At 48.5% G+C, this 19,659-nt stretch overlaps 1 protein-coding gene across 1 annotated transcript in view; it reads left to right on the top strand.

The window, feature by feature from the left end:
- ALPK3 (alpha kinase 3) overlaps positions 1–19,659 on the top strand; it is a 51,698-nt gene that overhangs the window by 25,470 nt on the left and 6,569 nt on the right. Inside the window, 5 exon segments of the mRNA XM_042987986.1 lie at positions 12,040–14,068; positions 15,658–15,805; positions 16,217–16,344; positions 16,470–16,505; positions 18,883–19,163. Coding sequence (XP_042843920.1) covers positions 12,040–14,068; positions 15,658–15,805; positions 16,217–16,344; positions 16,470–16,505; positions 18,883–19,163 — 2,622 coding nt within the window.

The raw sequence follows: 19,659 nt of genomic DNA, 5'->3' as shown, positions 1-19,659 counted from the left end.
GGGACATATCCGACAGTTTAGATGAGGCTTCCATATTGGATATGGATGAGGAGCAGGTGCTGGGACTGAGGCCTCTTGGGTTGTTAAGAATGTCTAGACATCATGCTCCCCTGCCCCTAAGCCCAGTAATGCTGTGTAGACAGCTCTTTCCCCAGGCAGAAGCAATCTTCCCTGAAGGTACTTAATGAGTGGGAACTGGCCTCCAGTATCCTCAAAGGCTGCTTGTTAGTGCCCTAACCTGAGATCTTCTCTGAGACTGGCTTAGATCTCTGGAGCTGAGGTACTGGAGTGTGGGGACATGGTGGAATGCCCCATCTTCCCAGGTCTTTGGAGGGGACAGTGTAGACATGGGAGAGCGCTGCTGAACGTCTTGCGATCTCAGACTTGGGGATGATCATACCGAGATTTGGAAACTCCCCTCCCATAATCAGGCATCTTTGGTTTTCAGAGAATACGTGAATACAAGTATTTTCTGAGAGGGGGGACTTGAGGAGGGGCATGATCCTTGCCTCAAGGAATTATCTGGTGAATCGAGGGCATTAGACTTACACCAAACCACAAGGACAGAGGGTGTGGTGAATGGTTACTGCAGTAGGTTTCCAGGGAAGGAGGGTGAAGTAGGACCAGGGAAGGCATCTGGGACGTGGCCAGGCTGGTTGGCAGCATGTACAGGATTCATTGCTGGAAATACCATAGTAGAAAAGCATCAGCTAGAATTTTTCTGATCTGGAAGAGTGTCTATGATATCCCCAGGTTGAAAGAGTTCAGATAGGTGGGAGAGAGGAAGGAAGCCATTCTGGGAAGGACAGGGAGCATGAAGCAAAAGTAAGATGGTGGGCTAGCCCAGGAATGCAGCCCTTCCTGTCCTAGTCTTAATGCCCAGATGCTTTCAAAGCGTCTCAACACTTTTTCTTCTCTTCTATGTCTTGTATTCTGCTTTGGTTGGTTTAGCACGAACTGTAACATCACCTAGGCTCGAGCATGAGACGGAAAGGAGGGGGAACTAACATTTATTGAATATCAGCTTCCAGTAGTGCTAGGTTAGCTAGTTCAGACCAATTTCCCTACAGAGGACAGCAAGTAAAGGACAAAGTGAAGGGTTAGCAGCCCAGGATATGGGACAAAATGGAAATCCAGAATGGTGACAAACCCAGTGTTTGTCATAGCAGCTGTTTGCCACTCCAGGAGAGGAGAATGAGAGACTCAGCAGTGTTTTAGACACAGCCTTATGGGACTAGGGACACAAAGGTTGGCATCTGTGGTCTCAAGAGTAGTAGCCCTGGTCAACCCCCTGGTCTTTGGGTTGGGACCCTGAAGGAATAGTGAGCCAGAAGTAAATTACCCACACAGGGATTGAGGTTTAGCTCTAAGTTACTCAGGTGACAAACACATATCCCAATCCCTGAAGTTAGGTTAAGGTGATTCAAGACACCTGGTGCCTTCAAGCACCTGGAAGAAGCGAAAATCATCTGGAGGACGATAGTATCACTTTAAGACTCAAAGTATTTTTTAAAGTTCATTTATTTATTTTGAGAGAGAGCGAGCACAAGCAGGGGAGGGGCAGAGAGAGAAGGAGAGAGAATCCCAAGCAGGCTCTGTGCCATCAGTGTGCAGCCCTACACGGGGCTCAATCCCACAAGCTGTGAGAGCATGACCTAAGCCAAAATCAAGAGTCAGATGCTTAACTGGCTGAGCCATCCAGGCGCCCCTGGCCTCTAATTATTTTTAAAAAGCACTTCAAATATAATATTTGGCAACTGGGGCGCCTGGGTGGCTCAGTCGGTTAAGAGTCCGACTTCAGCTCAGGCCATGATCTCGCGGTCTGTGAGTTCGAGCCCTGCGTCGGACTCTGTGCTGACAGCTCGGAGCCTGGAGCCTGTTTCTGATTCTGTGTCTCCCTTGCTGTCTGCCCCTCCCCTGCTCATGCATTGTCTCTCTCACTCTCAAAAGTGAATAAATGTTAAAAAAATTAACACTTGGCCTCCAAATGAAGATAAGCAGGCACACCAAGAGAGGAAAATGTGAAAAAGAAGTAGCAAAACCAGCAGATAATATAATGTGTCCATGGGGGTTCCAACTTTTCTAACGTTTGGAATTATTAGACATGAGCTATAAAACTAAAACTCTTTTTCCCGTATTCAAAGAAGGTAAAAAAAAAAAAAAAAGATTGAAAATTTCAGAGAACTAGAAACTTTAAAAAGTGGCATAGACTTAAAAACCAACCAACTAGAAATCCAGAACTGAAAAATACAATGACTAGTATGAAGCTAGTTGTTATGGGTATAGCACTTCCAGTTCTGAATGAGACAGAGCAAAGACACTCACCCCGTGTCTCCCCTTGAATACAGCTAACAACTTGGACAGAATGCATGGTGGGACCATTTGATGCCTTTGATAAGCAAACAGGAGCAGGTAGATTGGGGAAGAAGACCAGAATTCAAAGTACCCCAGAACCAGCAATGTTTACTGTTTTGTTTGATTGTTCATTTGTTTCTTAAGTCGACTATTCTCTGGCCTGGTCTTAATGCAATCAGAAGCTCAGAAGTAAGCATCAGCTTTACTTTAGGAGAAGCCCTCTACTCGAGATCAGGCTTGAGGAATAGGAAAGGAATCTGCTGGTAGTGACAGTAAGAGGCCATAGGTGTCAAACTTTGAGGGAGGGGAATCTTTCCTTTATTCAGAGAAGCTGTGGTCCCCAAGAGGGTAGGATGAATTTCTGTTGCTTTCTCTCTCGCTCTCCCTCTTGCTCTCTTTTGAGTCTCTTCCTGGCCTAGGACACAGGTTCCTTTGTGCAAATATGTGACAGAGAGGAGAAAATGAAGCCCCAGCTATCTGGCCAGAAGGCTGAAAAAGGGGGCCCTATGGACCCAGGAAGTACAGGGGAAATCATGGAGAAGGAACATTTGGGAAGTGACTTCTTAAGCTGTTTATAAGTTCCTGGGCTTGTTCCCAAGCTATTCGTGCATGCATGGATCTAGTTTTGGCCCATGTATCAAAAAGTTTGACAGTAGAACTAAAAAACTATCATTCAAATCCCAGACCGGCCACTGGGTGGCATACCCACCAGATAGATCTGAATAGCTCTGCAAAGGCTTTGATAAATGGAACTGGCATTGACACTAGAACTTCAAAAGGCTGAATGGAACTTGCAGCCTGAACACAACCAAGTAGATTGATCATCTGATAAGACACAAATATTAACATTATCCATAGGGTTTATATAAGAACCAGCGTCTCATGATATTCAAAATGCTTAGGATACAATGAAAATTACTTGGCCTATGAAAAGCCTGGAAATCTCACCTTGCCTGGGAAAAGAGAGTTACAGAATGCCAATGTCAAGATGGCAGCACTGTTGGAATTATCTGACTTAAAATCAGCTACTATAAAAATGTGACAAAATGTAAGGGTAAATACTCTGGAAATAAATGGAAACATAGGAAGTCTCTGCAAAGAAATACAGGGTACAAAGAACCAAATTTTGATTTCAGAGCAGAAAAGTGCAATAACTGAAATGAAGACACTTCCTGGCTGGGCATAATAGCAGAGTGAAGATGACAGGAAAAGGTCAGTGACCTTGAAGATACATCAACAGAAATTATTTAATGTGAATAACAGAGTGGGGGAAAAGATAGGAAAAAGAAATAAATAGAGCTTCAGGGACCTGTGGTACAATATCAAAACATCTAATGTTTGTGTCATTGGAAACCAAGGAGAGAAGAAAGTGTGGTACATAAAAAAAAAAAAAAAAAAAAATAGAATAAAAAATGGTTGAGAACTTCCCAAATTTGGCAAAAGACACAAATCTACAGACAAGAAGTTCAGCTAATCCCAAATAAGGTATGCCCGCAGGGGCGCCTGGGTGGCTCAGTTGGTTGAGCGTCCAACTTTGGTTCAGACCATGATCTTGCAGTTTGTGAGTTCAAGCCCCATGTCGGGCTCTGTGCTGACAGCTCAGAGCCTGGAGCCTGCTTCGGATTATGTGTCTCCCTCTTTCTCTGCCCCTCCCCCACTCACACTCTGTCTCTCTTTCCTTCAAAAATAAATAAACATTAAAAAAAAAGATATGCCCACGGAATTCCCTGCTAAGAAACAGTAATCAGATTGCTGAGAAGTGAAGACAATGCAAAAATCTTGAAAGTAATCAATGAAAACACATTATTTATAGGGGAACAATGGTTGAAATGACTACAGATTTCTCATTAGGAACCATGGAGGTCAAAAGGAAGTGGAATAATAGACCTGCTGAATGAGAAGACTTTCATTCTATAAGTCTACATTCAGTCAAAATGTCTTTCAGTATTGGAGGTGAAGTAAAGAGTACCAGATAAGAGAAAGCTACAAGACTAACTCACTGACAGACCTGTTCTAAAAGAATTGCTAGAGTACATTTTTCCTATGGAAGGGAAACGATACCAGAAGGGAACGTGTATCATCAGGAAAGAAAGAAGAATAACAGAAATGCTAAATGTCTGGGTAGACATACAACAGAAACAGGAGAAGTAAGGGACCTATATGGTGGCAAAATCACTACATCTCACTTGAAGAGGTAAAATACTGACTCTAGTCTCTGAGAAGTTAAGTATATATATTGTTAGCCTTAGGGCAGCAATTAAAGTACAGTACAAAGAAATATAGTAAAAACCACAATAGAGGTGCCTGACTGGCTCAGTTGGTTGAGCATCTGACTCTCGATCTCAGCTCAGGTCTTGATCTCAGGGTTGTGAGTTCATGCCCTGTATTGGGCTCCATGCTTGGCATGGAGCCTACTTAAAAAAAAAAAAAATTTCACAGTATAGAAATTAAAGTGGAATACTAAAAATGTTCAAATAATCTAAAAGAAGATAGTAAGGGGGAAACAAAGGAAGGAAAGAACAGTGGAAACAAATAGAAAACAAATAATAACATAGTTGACCTAAATGCAAACATATAACTAATTATATTAAATATAAGTGGTCTAAACACACAAAGACATTGGGAGAATGGGTCGAAAACATTCCCAGCTCTATGCTTTTTATAAGAAATTGACTTCAATTATGATGATATAGGCAAGTCAAAAGTAAAATAATAGAAAATATACACTACACAAACAGTAATCAGTTGAAAACTGGAGTGACCATATTAATTTCAGACAAAATAGACTCCAGAGCAAAGAAAATTACTGGGGCAAAATAGTGAATTACATAATGAGAAAAAGGTCCATTCAAGAAAACATAATTTAAAAAAATGTGTTTGCCTCTAACAACAGAGCTTCCAAATATATGAAGAGCTGGAAGGAAAAACAAACAAATCAGCCATTACAGTTGGAAACTTAAACATTCTCTCAGTAATCACAGTAGACAGAAAATCCGTAAGAATAAGAATAGAAAAGAGGCTGAACAGCATTATCAACCAACTGGGTTTAACAGACTCCTAGAATACTCCATGTGACAACAGAATACTCATGCTTTTCAAGTGAATGTAAAACATTTACCAAAGTAGATCATATCCTGGATCATCAACAAACCTTAACAAATATAAAATAATTGAAATCATACAAAGTATGTTCTCTGACCAAAATGGAATTAAGTTACAAATCAAGGAAAGAAAGATAATAGGAAAGTCTCCAAACACTTTAAAATATTTATGATACACTCTCACAGCAAAGCGGAAAGTCTTAAGGACAATTGGAAAATATCAAACATTTTTTTTAATGTTTATTTATTTTTGAGAGAGAGAGAGAGAGAGAGAGAGAGAGTGCATGTGCATGAGCTGGGGAGGGACAGAAAGAGAGGGAGACACAGAATCCAAAGCAGGCTTCAGGCTCTGAGCTGTCAGCACAGACCCCAATTCAAGGCTCGAACCCACAAACTGTGAGCTCATGACCTGAGTCAGAGTCGGAAACTTAACTGACTAAGCCACCCAGGCACCCTGGAAAATATTTTTAACTGAATCAAAACGAAAATACAACACATCAAAATTTTGGATGCCACTAAATCAGTGTTTTGAGGAAAATTTATAGCATTAAATATTTATATTAGAAAAGAAGAAAGGTCTAAAGTCAAAATCTAAACTCCCATGTTGAGAAACTAGAAAGAGAAGATTAAAGTAAACCCGAAACAAGAAGGAAAGAGATAATAAAGAAAAGAGCAGAAAAATGATGACACTGAAAACAGAAAAGCTGTGGAGAAAATAAATTAAACCAAAATCTGGTTATTTGAAAAAAAAATCAGTAATATTGATAAACTTCTAGCAAGACTCACAAAGAAAAAAAATGGGAGAAGACTCAAATGACCAGCACCAAGAATGAAAGAAAAGCTTGATTGACTGGTGATCCTTTCGCTGTATGTAGGTGTATCAAAACAATAAGCTGTACACCTTAAATTATAGCATTTTTGTCAATTAATACCTCAGTAAAGATTTTTTTTAAAAAAAGAATGAAAGGTCAGGATGCCTGGGTGGCTCAGTCGGGTTGAGCGTCCGATTCTTGATTTCGACTCAGGTCATGATCCCAGGGATGTGGGATTGAGCCCCGTGGCATGCTCTATACTGAGCTTGGAGCCTGCTTGAGGTTCTCTCTCTCTTTCCGTCTGCACCTCTCCCGGGCTTGCTTGTGTTCGCTCTAATAATAATAATAATAATAATAATAATAGTAATAATCAAAGAATGACAGGTGGTATCACGAGAGACCCTGCAGCTATTAAAAAGATAATAAAGGGCTACTATGAAAAACTGTGCACAGAGTTCAAAAACTTAGATGCAACAGACCCGTTCTTTAAAAACCACAAACTACCAAAACTCATGCAAACAATGAGACAACTTGAATAACCCTACAACTGTTACAGAAATAAAATTTGTAGTCAAAAATCTTCCAAAAAAGAAATTGTTAGGGCCAGATAGTTTTACTGGCAGTTCTACCAAACGTTTAAAAATGATGAAACCTCAGTATCAGCTCTGGGTGTGGGTTTCAGGAGAAGGAGATTCCAGATCCTAGGCACTGCCCTCACCATTCCTGTTAACCTTCTGGTTTTGCTCTGCGCCCCTCCCCGCCGCCCTTGGCTCCAGGGCCACGCCCCTTCTTGAGGGTTAGAATCTATAGTACTTCTCAGTCAGTGGTTGATTCCTGGATCCTCCTATGTGCTTGAGTCTGTGCAGGATGCAAAGGTGAATCAGACTGAGTCCTTAATCTCTGAGAATTTATGAGGAAGACAGTAAGGATGGAAAATTAAACCTACGGATGTTCTTTGTGGTGAAGAAGCTCACACAGAACCAGCTGGGTTCGCCACTGCTCACACAGTGGTTATTTTAAAGGAATACACAACAGTCCTTGTATCTCCACATAGTTCCAAATGTAGACACACACACACACACACACACACACACACACACACACACACACACACATACCCCACAGTGTTTAGAGAGGTCAGCTTTTGCAGAAGTGTCCAGAAAGTATCCAACTGATCATTCATCATATAGTTACTGAGCACCAAGTCTCTAACTCTGAGACACTGCTGGGTCCACCTCTTCAGAGGGGAAGAGTTTACACATTAGCAGGTGACACATGCATGAAACAAACAACTACGACGCAGAATGAGGGCATACTGATAAATTAGGTACATTTGCCATGGGTGCTTAGGGTAGGAAGCCACTAACTTTTTGGAGGGTGGGGTGAGGTGGAGGAGGGAACTCGCAGTCTTCAAAGAAGAGAAGAAACTTCAAGGATGAGAAGTCCTTCAGGTGAGTGAGGAGAAGGCTGAGACTGTCCCCTAGAGAACAAATACACAAAGTAGTTACAAAACCACCCTGTAGTCAGTACAGTAACTTGGTGTTGGGCAGAGAGACCCAAGAGATGAACCCAGAGAGAGAGATGGGATCCTTGCGGAAGGAGGGGCATCGTTGATCACGCGAGGTTTTATTTACTTATTTTGGCTTTAAATTGAAAATTGCTGAAATACGTGTCATGTGCACATGGTATAAAATTTTAAAAGTGGAAAAGGTATATGGAGAATATGGTCTTCCTCAATTCCCTGCCTCGCCACCCCACCCCCCACCTGTTCCTCTTCCCGAAGTCAGTTGCCAGAACCGGTTTCTTGGGCATCCTTCCAGAACTATTTTCTATGCATTTAAAAATATGTGTGTGTGTCTGTATATTTGCTGCAAAAAGATTGCATATTGTACCTTCTGTCCACACCTTCCTTTCTTGTTTGTTTGTTTGTTTGTTTGTTTGTTTATTTATTTATTTATTTATTTCGAGAGAGGGAGAGGGGCAGAGAGAGAGAGAGAGAGAGAGAGAACATAGGGAAGGGGCAGAGAGACAGAATCCCAAGCAAGTTCTGCACTGTCAGCACAGAGCCCAATGTGGGACTCAGACTCACAAACCGTGAGATCATGACCTGAGCTGAAACCAAGAGTCAGATGCTTAACCGACTGAGCCATCCAGATGCCCATATTTTTTTGTTTTTTAAAAAATGTTTATTTATTTTTGAGACAGCACAAGCAGGGGAGGGGCAGAGAGAGGGGGACTGAGGGTCCAAAGCAGGCTCCGCACTGACAGCATAGGGCCCCATGTGGGGCTTGAACCCATGAACTGCCAGATCATGACTTGAGCTGAAACGAGAAGTCAGACACTCAACTGTCTGAACCACCCAGGCACCCCTCTACTTGGATATTATTTATTTGGAATATGGATGTACCATAATTCACTGGATCTGTTCTGTGTGAATGGAATTTAGGTAATTTCTAGTCTTTTGCTGTTATAAACTCTGCTGCAGTGAATATCCTTGTATATAAGTCCATCTGCATTTATGTATCTATCTTGTATAGCTATAGGATAAATTCCTCATAATGGAACTGTTGGGTCAAAGAGTATAAGTGTTTCGGGGCACCTGGGTGGCTCAGTCGGTTAAGCATCCGACTTCAGCTCAGGTCATGATCTCACGGTTCGTGAGTTCAAGCCCCGTGTCAGGCTCTGTGCTGACACCTCAGAGCCTGGAGCCTGCTTTCGATTCTATGTCTTCCCCCACTCGCTCTCTGTCTCTCTCTCTCAAAAACAAATAAAGATTAAAAAGCAATTTAAAAGAGTATAAGCGTTTTTAGTTTTATTCGATGATGCCAAATCACTGTCCGTAGAGGCTGTGCTGACACCTGTTTCCCCATACCCTGGCCAACAGAATGTTCTTAAACTTTTTGCTCTTTGAGGCTCGGGCTTTAGGCTTTATCCTGTAAATGATGATAAGCCCTTGAGAGGTGTTTAAGCAGGGGAGTGTCACAATCCGATTTGTATTTTGGTAAGATCACTTGGGCTGCAGTGAGGGTAGGTGTTGAGCAGAGGCAAAGGCGAGGGTCACGAATGCCAGTCAGGAGGCTTTGCAGGTGTCTAGGCGAGACAGAATTGTTGGCAGCGTGGTTTAGGCAGTCGGCAGTGGAGACAGAGAAGGCGATGGATATTGAGACACCGAGGAAGTAGGTTCACTGGGACTCAGGGACTGATCAGGCTTGGGGATGGGGGAGTGAAGATAACTTTAATCAAAACCTCTGGGGGTACCTGGCTGGCTCAGCTGGTGGAGCGTGCGATTTTTGGGCTTGGGGTTGTGAGTTCGGGCCCCATGTTGGGTGTAGAGATTACCAAAAAATAAAATCTGTTCTGAAAAACATGAAAGCTCTGTTCTCATCAGTCTTGTGTGAAAAGTTAGCATTTTCTTTATAGTTTTCATGTCCATGTTAGTGGTTCCTAATTCCTAGAACACCAGGAATTAACTGAAGGTTCTTTCTTTCTTCCTTTCTTCCTTCCTTCCTTCCTTTCTTTCTTTCTTTCTTTCTTTCTTTCTTTCTTTCTTTCTTTCTTTCTTTCTTTCTTATTTTTACATTTATTTATTTTTGAGAGACAGAGAGAGACAGCATGAGCAGGGGAGGGGCAGAGAAAGAGGGAGACACAGACTCAGAAGCAGGCTCCAGGCTCCGAGCTGTCAGCACAGAGCCCGATGCTGGGCTCAAACCCATGGACCACGAGATCATGACCTGAGCCCAAGTTGGACGCTTAACTGACTGAGCCACCCAGGCATTCCCCGGTGTCTTAATTTTTTTATGATGAGCTATGATAAAGTGTTTCCATTACCCTTTTCCCCTGTCATTTTCTATCTTGTATTAGCCCCCACATTTTACTGTGGTGATTATCTCTGTTTAGTTAAAAATCCTGTATTTCTGTCACCTGGTTTTTCAGCTCTGAGTAAACCTTTGGCTCCTGGTTTGTGTAGGTGATACAGTCAAGGAGCTTATCCACTCACCTTCTTCCTCCTTCCATTTTTGTACTCGTTATATAATCTCTGCCGGGTCTGGGCATACAGCACTCACATTTTGCTCTGTTACTCTAAACCCCTCCGGTTTTCGTCTCGGTTCTATGGTTAATAAGTATTTGATGCTCCCCGCCAGTTCTTTCCCTAATCACCTTTTGGTTTGCAATGTGTTCTCCGGTAGTTTCCTCCAGCGGGGCTCATGGGAACGATATTCCTTAAATCCCTGTGTGTGCAAAAGCCATTCTCCGAGCCTAGAGATGTTCAGGATTCCGCTTCAGCAGCGTGTTTTTGCTGGTGTTGTCTGAGATTGCTGCTATGGGGTGTTCTACTCTCCTTTCCCTGTGTAGACAGTGTGCTCTTGGTTTTGGGGGTAGATTCTCGTGATTCATCGCTTACATACAACACCCGGTGCTCATCCCAACAAGTGCCCTCCTCAAGGCCCATCACCCTCTCTCCCTCGCCCCCCCCATAAACCCTCCGTTTGTTCTCTGTATTTAAGAGTCTCTTATGGTTTGCCTCCCTCTCTGTTTGAAACTATTTTTTTCCCCATCCCTTCCCCCATGGTCTTCTGTTAAGTTTCTCAAGTTCCACGTATGAGTGAAAACGTATGATATCTGTCCTTCTCTGCCTGACTTATGTCACTCAGCATAATATCTTCAGTTCCATCCACGTTGCTGCAAATGGCAGGATTTCATTCTTTCTCATTGCCAAGTAGTATCCCATCGTGTATATAAACCACATCTTCTTTATCCGTTCGTCAGTTGATGGACATTTAGGCTCTTTCCATCATTTGGCTATTGTTGAAAGTGCTGCTAGAGACATGGGGGTACTTGTGCCCCTATGAATCAGCATGAAGTTTGCTTTTATTTTCTTGTTCACTTTGTTGATTTTGATCGTAATCAGGAGGAAAAGAGGCAAATCACTGTCTGACGCCACCATGTTTAGACCAGAAACCCTTCAATTATATTTGGGCACCATTCTCGTCTCAGAGACGAGAATGTGGGATTTGAAGCTAGACACGCCTTCTCAGCTAACCTGTCCTGCTCACTCTCTGACAGTGGACGATCACTTTCTCCCTCAGCCATTAGTATTCTTATCTCTAAAATGGAAATAATGCTCACAACAGTTTCATATTGTGAGGAGTGAGGCAATATGTATATAATAAGTAGGGACCTAGCAGAGTGCTTTGCGAATAGTGGGTGTTCAAAAGGGCAATAGCACAATGTTTCACTGACTTTTCCGCCACAGGTGGCGTTCATAATTACTTTCACCTTCTCTGTCTGGATGTCACTCGCTCAGCGTTAATGGTGGATGCTGTCACTGAGGCCACTATGGAGAGACCCTTTGGCTCCCTCCCATTTTTCCCATAATTCTATTCGCTGGCCGTTAGTGCCAAAAAAGAGGGGCAGATCGATTGCTCAGAAGCCCCGGAGAGAGGATACCCTCCTCCAAATGGCAGGGGTGAGGGGTGGGATGACACACGAGCAATGTCTTTCGGGAAAGGCAGGGTTTCTTTGGGGAGAGGTGGGAAGGGCCAGAGCGAGACCTGGATTCTGGATACTCCTTGGTCCAGACTCTTGGCGTCAGGGATCGGGGTGGGCGGGCTTGGGACTTTGATCACGTGTGCTTAGCAGGCCTGAGGAAGCAGGTGGCGGGATTCCCGTCAGGGCACTTCTGGATGAGGTCAGAGCAGGCTGGGAGGCCAGGGTGAAAGGGATCCTAAGGCACATGTAGCCAAGTTCTCGCTTTTGTCCGTGTTGCTCAGGTCCCGGAATCCCAGGCAAACCCGGCTCCTACCATGCTGGCCAGTAACAGCGCCAGTACGGTCTCCTCCAGAAGCCAGGGCGTCATCGAGCCCATGGACACAGAGACCCGGGTGGATCAGAGGATGACATCTGCTGACCAGCAAGCCGGAGGCAAGAAGAATACAGAGGCGGACGGGAAGAGGCAGGTGGCTAGGAGGACCCAGGGAGACAGAACACAAACGACCCAGAGGACACAGGCAGATAGGGAGCCACAGGTGGACACTGAGCCACAAGACAGTGAGAGGACGGCGTCAGCCAGGAGTTCCCAGGAGGATGTGGTGGCACAGGGAAGGGAAGGAACGCAGGTGGAAAGGACGCAGGCAGACGAGAGGACGCAGGAAGAGAGAAGGATCCAGGAAGACAAGGGGACACGGTCAGAGGGGAGCATGTCCGCAGCCATAAAAGGTCAGTCAGAGAAGGGATCCGTGACCAGCCTCAGCCCACAGTCCAGAGCCCCTGAACGCCCCCCTTCAGAGGGTCCGCAGTCTCCCCAGATTATTGAGTGTTTTGAACAGACCCCAGAAGGGTCCTCTGTCCCAGAAGAACCTGGTCTTGTGCTCAGATCTGAGGAGACGGTTGTGCCGGGTGCCCCAGCAGGTGGCCCCAAGCTCCCAGCACAGCAGCCTCCCCAGGGGGGGTTGGAGCAGCGGGGAGGGGTGAGATGCCAAGGGCCTGAGTGGTCGGGCCCGGTCAAGGGCAAGCCAGAGGATGGTCTCATCCCGTGCCCCAAGGAGGAGCAGCCGGGGGCAGTGCCGTCCGTGGATGTGGGTGGCTGTCCTCCGGCTGGCAGGAGCCCAGAGGCGCCCACTCTGCCCTCTCTCCCGGGGCCGGGCCTGACCCAGAGCTCTCAGGAGGCACGGCCCGGCACTCCGACCTCTCAGCACATAAGTGCCACTGCCTTCCCGCCCTCTGGGGACCAGGCCTTGCTGAGGTCAGCCCCGCCACTGCACCTGGGGCCAGGGACCCCCGCCCAGAGTCACCCACAAGCAACCGCGGCAGCCGACAGCGAGGGGGCCTGCGCCCAGGGGCCAGATGTGGAGGGGAGGCCCCCAGGACCCCGCGGCTGCGACCCTGGCCTCATAGACTCCCTGAAGAACTACTTGCTCCTGCTGCTGAAGCTATCCAGCACAGAGACGGGGGGCGGGGGCGCAGAGTCCCAGGAGGGGGCTGCCAGCGGGGCTCCGGTGCCCTCGCCCACTCTGGTCCCCAACGTGGAAGTGGCTGGTCTGAGCCCCAGGACGTCCAGGCGCATCCTGGAGCGCGTGGAGAACAACCATCTCGTGCAGAGCGCACAGACCCTGATGCTGAGCCCCTGCACCTCCCGCCGCCTCACCGGCCTCCTGGACCGCGAGGTGCAGGCCGGCCGCCAGGCCCTGGCCGCAGCCCGGGGCCCTGGGCCCAGCACCCTCACCGTCCCTGCCATCGTGGTGGGTGAGGAGGAGGGCCCTGGGCTGGCCTCAGAAGGATCCAGTGAGGGCGAGGGAGAGGTTTCCCTCGAGGGGCCTGGGCTCCTGGGGACGTCCCAGGAGAGCAGCATGGGGGCGCCGCTGGGGGAGGCAGGTGGGCACACGGCCTCTGGTCAGGGACCACTCTCAGCAGACAGAGGGGCCCAGGAAGCCTTCCGAGAGGAGGAGGCCCCAGGGGAGGCTCTGACAGGTCTCCCTGCAGCCACACCCGAGGAACTAGCCCTGGGGGCCCGGAGGAAGAGATTTCTCCCCAAGGTCAGAGCGGTAGGAGATGGGGAGGCGGCCAAACCTGAAGAAAGGGAGAGCCCCACAGTCTCCCCCCGGGGGCTCAGGAAGGGCCTCGCGCCCGGGTCCCCGGGGACTCCCGGGCGGGAGAAACGCTCCCCTACCCAGGGCAGGAAGGCAGGCATGCTGGAGGTGCCGCGGCCCGAGGAGGCCGGCGGCCTGGACGCAGAGCTGGCCCCGGAGGAAGGCAAGCAGGACACCCCGGCCAAAGCCAGGAAAGCCAAAGAGCTGCTAAAAGGTGAGCAGTGGGGAGGGTGGGGGCCGGCCTCCCAGGAGAGTGATGCGGGGAGAGCGCCCCGCAGGGGGGAACACGAGCCCCAGAGGGGTAACTGAGGGCGTTCTCCTGTAATGACCCCACCGGTCGTGGAGTCCTAGAGGCCTCGTTCTTGTCCTGGCTCTGCCCCTCGGGATTGGGAATAGCACCAGCTGTGGACCATCGAGAGGGAAGTAGGATAGAAGAAATCAGGTCCTCAGATGGGGCCTGGCTCCCACGGTGCTCTAGGTGGAGCGCCAACATCCCCACCGTCCCCTCTGTGCAGAATTGTCACATGAGTCCTGAGCAGGAGGGGCTGGGATTCAGAGGCAGGCCTAGAGCCCACACTGAAGTTCTTCTCTCTCTCTCTCTTTTTAAAAAAGTTTATTTATTTTAAGAGAGAGAGAGCACAAGTGGGGAGGGGCAGAGAGAGAGAGGGAGGGAGGGAATCCCAAGCAGGCTCCAAGCTGTCAGCACGGAGCCCAACTCGGAGCTCGAACTCATGAACCGTGAGATCGTGACCTGAGCTGAAATCAGGAGTTGGACGCTGAGCCATCTGAGCCACCCAGGTGCCCCCCTCTCTCTTTTTTTAATGCCACAAGAGCCTTTTGAGAAAAAAACTTTGTGTTTTGTTTTGTTTCTTTGCTGTTTTTAGTGAACTCAGTTCCTCTAATAGATATTAAGGCCATTCGTGTAAAATCTGTTTCTTCTTGAGTGGGCTTTCCCAGCTAGTGTCCCTCCAGTGAATTCTCCCTTTTCACCTGTCAGACAGACAGTTGCCATAGCGTCCTCCACAATACGTTTACCATCTGATGGCTCTGTACGGACATGATTCTGGTATGGCAATTGCCGATTCTGGTAATCTGGGTTCTCTGTTTCTGCTTTCCATTCATCTGTTTAATCTCTCATGGATTTTGTTTTCTGTTTTTTCATTTTTTAAAATTTTAGTTGACACCTGGGGCGCCTGGGTGGCCCGGTTGGTTCAGTGTCCGACTCGTGGTTTCGGCTCAGGTCGCCGTCTCCCAGTTCGTGGGTTCAAGCCCCACGTCGGGCTGCACGCTGACACCGTGGAGCCTGCTTGGAATTCTTTCTCTTGCCCCTCCCCACTACAGCTCACGCTGTCTCTCTCAAAATAAATAAACTTAAAAAAAATTTTTTTTTGCAATTTTAGTTGACACACGCCGTCACATGAGTTTCAGGTATATGACACAGTGATTCAAGAATGCACATTATGCTGTGCTCCCCACGAGGGCGGGGTCCTCTCCTAACTGCTGTGTGTGTCCTCCCCTCTGAGGCTCCCCCAGGCCTGGGGGAGGGGCACAGAAGTGGGAACTTTCCAGCTCGGCTGTGTGATTCGGAGTCAGAGCAATATTGGGGCGGGGTGGGTGGGGGAGGAGGGGAGGGACGCAGCTGGGGACCAGGAAGCAGTGTGTTTGTGTGGAAGCCTGAATCCTGTTTTCCCTCACCTGTCCCACCAGGACAGGTGCGTAGGGCCAGGGAAGCTGGCGTAGGGCCAGCGAGGGCACAACCGAGGAGAAGTGGCTTGTCTCTCTCAACTGGGCCCCTGCTCTCAGCCCCACAGGTGATCCGGAAGATTCGGGTAGAGCAGTTTCCTGATGCCTCCGGCAGCCTGAAGCTCTGGTGTCAGTTTTTCAACATTCTGAGTGACTCCGTCCTGACTTGGGCCAAGGATCAGCGCCCAGTGGGCGAGGTGGGCAGGAGGTGAGCCGGCTGGGTAGTGCCTCCACTGACCGACTCCCTGGTTATGGCTCTAACAGGGTGGGGCATCGTCCTCACACTTTGGGTCTGTGCCCCCCATCTTCTGCTCACAGTAACTCAGTGGGGGTGGGGGGAGTTCTAGTATTTCCTTAGCAGAGAGGAGAAAATTGAGGCTCAGTAGTATTAAGTCACTTGCCCATAGTCACGCAGCTAGCGAGGATCAGGACTGCGGACCAGACCTGTGTGACCCAGGCCCAGCTCTTAACCGCGGCACGTCCGGCCGCCTGCCTGAGCTCTCGGTGCCGGAGTCCCCGGGAACGTCTGAGGGCAGGGTGGGAGGGTCCCGGGGACCACAGTCTGGCCCTGGGCTGTGCGTGGCCATGGTCCTCACGGGGAGGGTCTCCCTCCCTGCAGTGCAGGGGACGAGGGCCCGGCGGCCTTGGCCATCGTGCAGGCATCCCCCGTGGACTGCGGCGTGTACCGATGCACCATCCACAATGAGCACGGCTCGGCCTCTACGGACTTCTGCCTCAGCCCCGAGGGTGAGCGCGCCCCTCCTGGGCTCCCGGCCCGGTGCGTCCCCTGCGGGAGGGCGACGGTCATCTCTGTAAAGACGGTGCAGGCAGCCAGCCTAAGGGTGGCTGCTTCCTCTTCTTTTTCTCCACAGTGTTGTCAGGATTCGTCTCCAGAGAAGAAGGCGAAGGTATGGTGCCCCCCCCCGCCCCCCACCCCAGGGGAGGAGCGGGCGGGCCTTCACCCCCACCCCTGCAGTCCACAGGGAGGGCCTTCTTTTAACGACGCGGGATCCATTCCAAATGCCAAGTTTACCTCCACACCAGCTGCCCTTTGCCTCCTAGTTTAGGATAGGGCTCCGGGGGGGGGGGGGGGAAGATGGGGGGGGGAGGAGGAGTGGCTAAGAGGCCCTTGCACAGGAAATTAATCCAGCCTTGTGCCCTTGGCCCACGTCGGAGCCCTTGATCAAGGGCAGGACTGGCCGCTAGGACATACCTTAGCCTGCTTGCTCCCTTCCCGGAGCTTCTCACGGTGCTCTGTGGGTTCCTGCATCAGATGCACACGGCACGGCTGCTAATGATTCAGTTTCTTGGGCCCTGCCGCAGATACCCTTAATCGTAACGTCTGGGGAAGGACCCAGGAAAACTGCATTTTCAGTAGGCTCTCTGGTGATTGTGATGTCCCCAAGTTATAAGGCATTTCCCCAAACATGAGGGGAAGAGTCTGTGAGGCTTCTGTCCGAGACGCACTAAGGGTCAGGACTGCGAAGGCAGCTGATGGTAGATGTTTAGAGCTTCACTGCCAACGAGTGCACTCATTCATTCATTCATTCATTCATTCACTCATTTGATCAGCCAGTCACTGAACTAGTGCCTCTGTTCGTTGTCAAGTTTATTCGGTACCAAATATAACCCCACACCTAAAAGCTTCGTAGTAGTTCTTGAATGTCCTCAAACATCCGATTGCGTTTCCCCAGTTGTCTCCCAGGTGTTGGTTTACTTGGATTAGGAACCACTTACCACTTTAGGCTGATCTATGTTAAGTCTCTTAATATATGACTGTTCTTCATCGTTCCCCTTTTTTTGCCATTTATTTGTTGAAGTTGCTTGATGTGTAGAGTTGCTTACACTCTAGATTTCGTTGATTTAACACCATTTCACACATTCTTCTACTCCTGTGCTTCCCTTAAACTTATAATTAGATCAGGACGCCTGGATGGCTCAGTCGGTTAAGTGTCCCGACTTTGGCTCAGGTCATGATCTCTTGGTCCGTGGGTTCGAGCCCCGCATCGGGCTCTGTGCTAATAGCTCAGAGCCCGGAGCCTGCTTCAGATTCTGTGTCTTCCTCCCTTTGCCCCTCCCCCACTCATACTCTGTCTCTCTCTCTCTCTCAAAAATAAACATTAAAAAAAACCAAAAACTTGCAATTAGAGCAAGAGCTTGGTCAGATTCAGGTGCACTTTTGGGGGGAGGGGGTAAGAACACTTCACAGACGTGCCGTGTCTTTCCTTTCGCATCCTATCTGGAGGCACAGAAAGCTTGTCATACTTTAGTAATGTTGATTCCTGCCTTCATTCAGTTGTTTCTGCCTGATCTGTCCCTTGGAAAAGTTTAAAAACTGTACCCGATACTTGTTACCTAGGGGTTTTTGCAATTACCAATTATTACCTAAATTCATTATTTCATTAGGATTTACAGCTACAGTATCTTAATTCTGTCACTTCTTCATTCATCAGTTGATTTCTTCTGTTATTTGGTTGCCCTGAGATCGTGTCCTAGCATCCCCCAAAGGTCACCAGTGAGATCGAGGGGTTTTTTGAGGGAGGAATGAGTATTTTTTAAACTACAATTATGAGTATTTTTAAAACATATTTGGTACGTTCACCACATTGTATAAACCATTGTGTTTAGTTGGTAAGATTGTCTGATTTGGTCCAATGGAAGCCCCTTTGGGAGGTTGGCTCCTGTGTCCTTCTTGGAGGTTGGCCTCTGGTCATTTTTGTAGCCTCTTTGCTCTCTGGTCGGACAAGGTAGGTCAGGTCCGTCGAGTATTCTTCCTGCCACAGACCTGGAATCGACTGTTTCTTTAGGGAGCTCTGGTTCCTTTTAGAGGGAAATGGTTTTTAGGGATCACAGTTTGAGCGCCAGGGCTGGATTGGTCCTGCAGACTTTCTGTTCCAGTCAAACATGTTGCTTGAGATGGAGACATTTCTTCATTTGAGCAAAACACCTAATTCCAAAATAAAGGAATTCTGGTATCGTGTACCAATTGTGATGTCCACGGAACCCCCCTCCCCTCCAGACACTGACAGAGTCCTTGTGATGTGTGGGTACACTCACACACTGTTACACAATGGGGGTTGTGTCAGACACAGTCCTGCCCTCGGGGGTTCACGGTCCGGTTTGGGACCCGTGGTGTGCATACACCCCAAGAGCAGGAATGCACGGAGAGTGGGCGCGCCAGCGTGGTGGGTAGGAGATGGTTCTGGCCTCTTCCTGCCCTGCAGAAGAGGGCGACCTCAGTTGGGCAGGAACTTCCAGTTTTCTACGTTTCCTGTTCCCCTTCAGTTGGAGAGGAGATTGAGATGACCCCCATGGTGTTTGCGAAGGGTCTGGCCGACTCGGGCTGCTGGGGGGACAAACTCTTTGGGCGCCTGGTGAGCGAGGAGCTACGAGGGGGTGGACACGGGTATGGCCTTCGGAAGGCCTCCCAGGCCAAGGTCATCTATGGGCTGGAGCCCATCTTCGAGTCAGGCCGCACGTGCATCATCAAGGTGTCCAGCCTGCTTGTGTTTGGGCCCAGCAGCGAGACTTCTCTCCTGGGCAGAAACTACGACGTCACCATCCAGGTACTGCTCCCCATCCCCCTTCCCTCCTTCCGCTCTTTACCCTCCTCCCCCTCCCGGCTCAGGTCCTGTTGGGAGGCCCAGTGTGGGGCACAGACCATCTCAGTGTCAACCTCACGAGGCTCCTGGGATGGGTCTTAAGGAGAGCCTGAGACTTAGCCCAGGCTCTGTCTTTGGAGCCATTGTTTTCAAACCATATTTTTGGAGCAGGAACCTTTCCTGTTGCCCTCACACATATCTTGCATGGGAGCCTGTGTGTGAGGTGAAAGGAGAGTGACTGGGTGGGGTGGACAGTCTAGGTCTCCCTCACTCCCCAAAGCGTGGCCTACGGGGCCCTGCCACCTTTGGCTGGGGCTCCTGGAAACGCAGTTTGGAAACCACTTTGAAAACAGGCCTGAGGCCTCTTGTTTTGCAAATGAGAACAATGAGCTGCAGAGTAGGGAGCAGGGGAGGCATGAACCACCCCCCTCCCCAGGCCTGGAATCCTCCCTGCAGTCCT

The sequence above is a fragment of the Panthera tigris genome, chromosome B3, assembly GCF_018350195.1.
Source record: "Panthera tigris isolate Pti1 chromosome B3, P.tigris_Pti1_mat1.1, whole genome shotgun sequence".
Taxonomy (NCBI): Eukaryota; Metazoa; Chordata; class Mammalia; order Carnivora; family Felidae; genus Panthera; species Panthera tigris.
The sequence above is the reverse complement of the archived record's forward strand: the minus strand, read 5'-3'. Positions and strand labels throughout refer to the sequence as shown.